At 46.8% G+C, this 7,845-nt stretch overlaps 1 protein-coding gene across 1 annotated transcript in view; it reads left to right on the top strand.

Annotated features, from left to right (window-relative positions):
• LOC108804732 (protein argonaute-3) overlaps positions 1–7,845 on the top strand; it is an 80,632-nt gene that overhangs the window by 65,875 nt on the left and 6,912 nt on the right. Inside the window, exons 14-15 of the mRNA XM_018576598.1 lie at positions 2,984–3,074; positions 3,783–3,977. Coding sequence (XP_018432100.1) covers positions 2,984–3,074; positions 3,783–3,977 — 286 coding nt within the window. The remainder of the gene's footprint in view (positions 1–2,983; positions 3,075–3,782; positions 3,978–7,845) is intronic.

Below are 7,845 nucleotides of genomic sequence, written 5' to 3' on the forward strand. Positions count from 1 at the left end.
CATCGCGCGGTGGCGGACCTTTGGTCCCAGGGGGTGATTGTGCCTGTTCCCTCCGCGGAAAGGTTCCAGGGGTTTTATTCCAACCTGTTTACTGTGCCCAAGAAAGAGGGGGTGCGGCCCATCCTGGACCTCAAACGCTTGAACGCCTTCGTGCGGGTCCGTCGGTTCCGGATGGAGTCCATCCGGTCCGTGGTGGCATGGCTCCGTCAAGGGGATCTGCTGGCCTCCATCGATATTCGGGATGCATACCTTCATGTACCCATTTGCGAGTCTCATCAGCGATATCTTCGTTTCGCGGTGGGGGAGGACCACTTTCAGTTTGTGGCGCTGCCCTTCGTGCTGGCGTCGGCTCCATGTGTGTTCACCAAGGTGCTGGCCCCGATTCTGGCGCTGTTGCGTTGTCGGGGTGTTTCGATCGTGGGGCACCTGGACGATCTGCTCCTACGGGCAGAGTCGCATTCATCCATGGTGACGGCCCTGAGGGTCACGGTGCAGTCCTTGGAGGAGTTCTGGTGGCTTCTGAACCTGCGAAAAACTTGTCTGGTGCCTTCGCCACGCCTGGAGTATCTGGGTTTGGTTCTGGACACGGTCGCGGCCCGGGTCTTTCTTCCCCGGGACAAGCTCCTGAAGCTCCGTTCCAGGGTCAGGCTACTGAGGGCTCGCCAGTGGTCGCCCATTCGGGGTTGCATGCAGGCCCTGGGTCTCATGGTGGCCTCCTTCGAGGCGGTGCCCTTTGCGCAACACCATACCAGGACCCTGCAGAGGAACATCCTGGTACAGTGGGACAAGTCCCCCCTGTCCTTGGACAGGGAGATTCGGATCTCTCGGGAGGCGAGGGCCTCCCTGCGGTGGTGGCTTCACTCTCCGGTCTTGCTGGAGGGGAAGTCTTTTCTTCCGGTACATTGGACGGTGGTCACCACGGACGCCAGCCTTTGGGGCGGGGTCTTGGGCTCATTGACCGTGCAGGGTCGTTGGTCGCCGGAGGAGTTCCGTCTGTCGATAAATGTGTTGGAACTTCGGGCGATTCGCCTCTCTCTCCTTCATTGGTCGACCGGCTCCAGGGTGTGGCGGTCCGGGTCCAGCAACCACCAGGGCGGCACAAAAAGCGTGGCCGCGGGTCGAGAGGTGTTCGGGATTCTGTCCTGGGCGGAACATCGAGTTCTGGCTCTCTCGGCGGTCTACATCCCGGGAGTAGACAAATGGCTGGCCGATTACCTCAGTCGACAGTCGGTGGATCCGGGGGAGTGGTCTCTGCACCCGGAGGTTTTTCAGCAGCTCTGTCGTCGCTGGGGGACGCCGGAAGTGGATCTTCTGGCGTCTCGGTTCAACCGCAAAGTGGACAGGTTTGTGGCCCGGGCTCTGGATCCCTGGGCAGAGGGCGTGGATGCACTGGTGGCCCCTTGGGGCCACTACGGCCTGATTTACGCCTTTCCTCCACTGTATCTGTTGCCTCGGCTGCTCCGTCGGATCGCGGTCGAGGGCGTCACCGTCGTCCTCGTGGCCCCGGATTGGCCTCGGCGGGCGTGGTACGCAGATGTGATTCAGCTGGTGGTGGACGCCCCATGGCGCCTGCCTCTGCGCCCCGATCTTCTGTCCCAGGGTCCTGTGTTCCATCCTTCTTTACAGTCGCTAGCTTTGACGGCGTGGCTGTTGAGAGCCAGGTCCTGAGGGACCGGGGGTTGTCCGATGCGGTCATTTCCACTATGCTCAGAGCGCGCAAAGCGGTTTCCAGGAAAATTTACCATCGTACCTGGAGGGCCTATTTTGCCTGGTGTGAGGCTGGGGCCTTGTCCCCACGTTTGTTTTCCATCAGCAGGATCCTTGCGTTCCTGCAGCGCGGGGTGGCTCAGGGGCTGGCCTTGAGTACTGTGAAGGGCCAAATCTCTGCCTTGGCGGTGCTTTTCCAGCGGCCTTTGGCGTCTAATGCTCTGGTTCGCACTTTTGTTCAGGGGGTGACACGCATTGCTCCCCCTGTCCGCGCGCCTTTGGCTCCGTGGGATTTGAATCTCGTGCTTTCTGTGTTGCAGGGTTCCCCGTTTGAACCTCTTCGGGAGATTCCACTTATATCTTTGTCACAGAAGGTGGCCTTTTTGGTGGCCATCACTTCCGTTCGGCGGGTGTCGGAGTTGGCTGCCTTGTCTTGCAAGTCTCCGTTGCTGGTTTTGCATCGGGACAAGGCGGTTCTCCGTCCTCGGCCGGCGTTCCTGCCGAAGGTTGTGTCGGCATTCCATCTGAATGAGGACATTGTCTTACCTTCCCTGTGTCCGAAGCCGGTCCATAGGAAGGAGCGTGCGCTCCACTGTTTGGATGTGGTTCGTGCTCTTCGTGTTTATTTGGACACTACGGCTTCTTTCCGCGAGACCGACTCCCTGTTCGTGCTTACGGAGGGTCCTCGTAAGGGTCGGGCCGCGTCGGCGGCTACCATCTCTAGGTGGATTCGTACTGTTGTGACTCAGGCGTACGCCATTAAGGGGCGTGAGCCTCCATTTCCTGTCACTGCCCTTTCTACTAGGGCTGTTGGGGCGTCCTGGGCTTTCCGCCATGGGGCCTCTGTTTCTCAGGTTTGTAAGTTTGTACTTGGTCTTCTGTTCACACCTTTGTTAAATTTTACAAGGTGGACGTGTTCGCATCGGCGGATGCTGGTTTGGGGCGCAAAGTGTTGCAGGCGGCGCTTTGAGGGGTCTTTTGGGTGTTTTTTGTTTGTTGTTGCCCATCCCTCAGTGTGTTACTGCTTGGTGACGTCCCTACCATTCAGGATCTACGATCTGTTGCCCTGTGTCCTTCAATGAACGGAGAGAAAAGGATTTTACGGTGAGTACAAAAATCCTATTTTTTTACATTGAGTGAAGACCCAAGGAGTACAGTTATTGTATGGGACTTTATTTTTCTGTTATTTTTTTTCTGTTGAGTTCATGGACTTGTTCAAAAACTGTTTATATATTTTCTTTTCTTGATTTTAATTTTGTTTGTGACTTTTCAATAGACCGTCTGTTTTCCAACAACCTGTGATCTTCTTAGGAGCAGATGTTACTCACCCTCCTGCTGGTGATGGCAAAAAGCCTTCAATTGCTGCTGTAAGTGCATGTATTGCATGTTTTTGCTCCATCTTTTTACAGAAAGGGTTATTGCTCGCTTTTTTGATATCGTAAACAACTGCGTACATTGTGAGGCTTCAAGTGAGTTTTTTGCATTCCCATAGACATGCTAAACTCACTTCATGCGAACAAAGCCCATTGACATTCATACGGTGTAAAAAAAAAACGTCCGGATCTCTGCATTCTGGAGTCACAAATGTGGTGTACAACCCAACTGTACAAATCAATGATGGCCTCTGGCTGTACACTGTAAAAGCTGCTCTGAATGTGTATTTGCGTAGAGTTGCAGATGTATGTCCCTGGACACAGACTGCCTGCATCCTGGGGCACACATCTGTACCTGTACGCAAGTATGTTGAAAAGTCATGTGGCTTTTAAAATGCAGTTCAAGTGTTACAAGGTGTCTTAGGTCAGTACCTGTCCCTATGTACTGTGTAAAGGGTACTCAAAACAATGCATACATGAGTTTGAGCACTTCAACAACACACCTCATGTAACTGGACTTATCTGACTAGCACTGTTTCCTACAAAGATATACAACACTTCTTTTCATTTACTTGCGGTGTGCAGGAAATGTACGCCCCATTAAAACTCTAATATGTAAATAAGTCTTCAGAGTGCAGTTTCCTTTGTTTTATTGAGTTTTTATACTTTGAAGGATGTCTCACACTTTGGTATTTGTGTTAGGTTGTAGGCAGTATGGATGCACACCCGAGCCGATACTGTGCCACAGTTAGGGTGCAGCGCCCTCGGCAGGAGATTATCCATGATCTTGCTTCCATGGTGAGGGAGCTTCTGATCCAGTTCTACAAATCCACAAGGTTCAAACCCACCCGAATCATCTTCTACCGAGATGGTGTGTCAGAAGGACAGTTCCGGCAGGTTAGTTGATTTACTGGCATGAATAGCAGCAAGTGCATAAAACCGTTTTTTCTCACATGTATTTAGGATAAAGTAAAAGGGAACCGATCAACAAACACTGCTTGACCAAAAAAAGTTACACAATATTTAATTGGACCGCATTAAGTACGGCATGCATTCGCTGTATTATTGTTTCGATAAGCTTATGGGATATCATAACATTTATTTTCATCCAGAGTTGTATTAATTTGTCACCAAGTTCTTGTAGTAGTTATGGGAGAGTCAGACTATTGTGTAAGTCTTCTCCAGCGAATCCCAAAAATTCTCAATAGGGTTAAGGTCTGGACTCTTTCACAATTTGAGGCATGGGCATATTCCAATGAGGAATCCTGGGATTGTCCTCTTGTAATATGCCCGTGACATCAGGGAAGAAAAACATCAATTGATGGAAAAACCTAGTCATTCAGGTAGTCAGCTTACCTCACTTTGTTTGGGGACATAAAGTTGCTGAACCTAGACCTGACCAACTTAAGCAACCCCAGATTATAACATTGCCCCCACAGGCTTGTACGGTAGGCAATAGGCATGATGTTTGCATTCCTTCATCAGCCTCTCTTCTTATCCTGATGCACCCATCACTCTAAAACAGGGTAAATCTTTTTCCATTGCATCAGAGTCCAGTCTTTATGCTCCATAGCAAATTGAACCTTTTTTGTTTTTCTAATTTAGCCTCACTGATAAGTGGTTTTCTTAAGGATACACAGCAGTTAGTCCCAATCCCTTGAGGTCTTTTTGGTGCAACGTGATCTCAAGTCACGATCATTCAAGACTTTATTTCCGACCATATTTCTTCCTGGAAGATGATGGTTCACTGCTATCCTTCCAGGCTTTAATAATGTGTTGGACAGTTCTTAACCCAATTGTAGTAGTTTCAGCAATCGCCTTAGTTATTTTCTTTGCATGATGCAGGCCAATAATCCGACCCTTTTGAAACAGAGTTACATCTTTTCCTGACCAAAGGTTATGTTTTCTGACACGGTTGTTTAAGAAATGAGAAGCTACTCACTGCATTAGTAAGGGTTACATAACTTGTTGCCAATTGAATCGTATTAATCACTGCAGTAATTATCCAATGGAAGGCTCTTACCCATTTGCTTTACTAAATTCAGGGAGCTGACTTGTTAAATTTTTTTTATTTGGGCAAGGCAGTGTAGAAAAGTGTTAGCAATAACTGATTTATGGTTGACATTGCCTTTTAAGTGTATTTCTACTTTTGCAGACAAATTGGAATTAACACCTACTTTATATTTGTTACATGTTCTCAGTCACATAGCATAACTTAAAAAAATATGCTTTATATATATATTACTTGCTCTATTCTTAAAGAAAAGGTGTTCTTTGTGCTGAATTTTCCTTTGGGGGCTGGGCAGGTGAATGTTAACACAATTAACCCTGTCTGTGCTGGCTTATGAATTGTAAACTAGATTTGTACACTGTTGTAAGAAATGGTTAAAAATCTAAAAGCATCGTACGTTAACCCCTTCGTGACTGACGACGTACAGTGTACGTCGCCAGCATCGGGGCTGTTTAAACAGACTCCCGGCGACTTTTGCCGCCGGGACTCTGTTTAAACTTGTAGAGCCGACTGTCGGCTTTACAACAGAAGCGATCCTGGCGACTTACCTGTCGCCAGATCGCTTCTGCGTCCCGAAGAAATCATCCTCATAGTTCGAGCCGACGTGTGACAATGAAACTGTCACACGGCTGGTCTATCGATCGGGAAGTGAGCGAACACATACCGTCGCTTGCTCACTTCTCGCTCATTTCCCTGAAGAGAGCCATGTCTGTCACTCACGGCTCCCTGCAGGGAATCCCTCCCTACCTGCTCTGATCCTCCAGCGCTGACTGGAGGAACGGACGGGGGAGGGGACGGGTGCAGCTGGCTCTGCCTCTAGATAGGCAGAGCCAGCTATCACTCACGCAGCTGGGTGGATCTCAACAGTAATGTCGGGATCCGTCCGGACTGCGGCGGCCTCGGTATACTGCGAGCTGTAGCTTGCTATATACTGAGCTTTGGGTCACGGGAGGACGCTAGTATATGTCCTCCCGTGACCCTTAGGAGAACTACGGGGAAAAACACTTATTCCATAGTTCTCTAACAACGGTCCTTAGCCTTTCTTTGAAGACAGCCAGCGTTTCATGTCACTTTAAAATTGAGATAAAAGCTTGCAAAGGCCTTGTACGCGCACATTTTAAAAGGTAAGAAATATATATTGTGGAGATACATTTTAAAGTGTATCTGTAGCCAAAACAGCTGAACAATTTTGGACTTCCCATTACTTTCTGCCCCAGTGACTGGGTCACCAGGACAGATAAAGGAATTAGTCTAACCAGCTGTAAGATAGACATGAAAAAGCCAACATAGGTTCTAACCCTTTTCTACTGTATCTAAAAGTAAAAAGGAAACTTTTTTCTTTTTATTTTGGCTTTTTATCTCCCTATTGGCACTTATGTACTCTAACAAAGTAGCATCTGCGGCATTCACATGCTAACCAGAGCCATCAAGCCTTTGCTAATGAGGACCATTAGGCCAAAGCAGTACAGTCAACCGGTATAGTATTCTGGTTCAGCCAAATGTGATTGTTGAAAAAGAAAAGTGGTGGGGCATTTACTTTAAGGTCAGCAATGTTAAATATGGCATTACCCAGATGTCCTTTTCTTTCAATGGGAAAGGAAGGGGGGTGGTTGTGTTTGGAGATGCATGTCATGGCGCTATAATTCTTCATCTCCTTCACTTTTTATTAGGTTGTTGTGGCAAACCAAGCGCATGTGTATTAATTGTGGTGACATTTCTCTGGCTGCATGCTTACTTTGGGTCAGTGGCTTACAAAGATGTGAAGCATAAATAAGGTAGCTCTGATGCTTGTAACTTTAAAACCTCCAACAGCATAATTATACATCTATTTTCTTGCATGTTATATTTGCATGCTGAGTTTATAGGAACCATTATAGGAACCAAGATCACAGTGGGTGTGCCCAAATGCTGCTCTTAAAGCCTCTGGAATGCTTAATTCATAGTTTGTACAGAAAGCTGTGGCATCTGTGTGTGTTACTCTATGGTTTTTGCTGTAATTGATGTTCTTGGTGCAGTCATTCAGTAAATTGTAAGTGCACCTCTCCTTGGCTAAACCATTATAGGACATACTGTGACATCACACAAAGGCATGACAACAACATTTGTATTGTTCTTTAAATGTTAAAAACTTGAATATATATTGATGCTGCCATCAATGGCTTATTTTAGAGATGTGTATCCCAAGCTGACCACCTGACCTGGAGCAAGTATGCAGCCGGTAAAGTATGAACATACTAAGCTGCTGTCCTGCATGGTAAAGCCAGTAACAGGGTGATGTCTCTAAAATCTGCATCTTTAACTGGTTTCACTCTCCCAGAGCAATTTTTAAATTTCAGCTATGGGTCTATTTATTTGGTTATAACGTTGTCATTACTTTAGATAACAAAGTAGATATTTAAAAAAAAAAATGTTTTGGTACAAATGGGGATCTCCCTGGACATTGTCTTGAATACATTTTCTTTTGTATGCAATCTGTAGACAAAAGATGCTACAAACAAAAATAAAGCTTTATTCTAGTTTGACCAGTGTTCTTTTCCAAACAGCAAGTGTTCCTGTTGATATATAGAATAATTTCTCCTGTGTACAATGACACTAAAATTTTGTTTGTATTCCAAAGCATAGCAAATTAACTTTTTGCTTTTACTAACAAAATTAATAAATATGAAAGTATTTTTGAAGTCTGTAAGAGAAAAATCAAAGTATAGCATCCAATACATTTTCTGAAACTCAAGTTTATATATATATATATCTTTT

This window comes from Nanorana parkeri, unplaced genomic scaffold (assembly GCF_000935625.1).
Source record: "Nanorana parkeri isolate BGI_ZX_2015 unplaced genomic scaffold, ASM93562v1 scaffold70, whole genome shotgun sequence".
NCBI lineage: Eukaryota > Metazoa > Chordata > Amphibia > Anura > Dicroglossidae > Nanorana > Nanorana parkeri.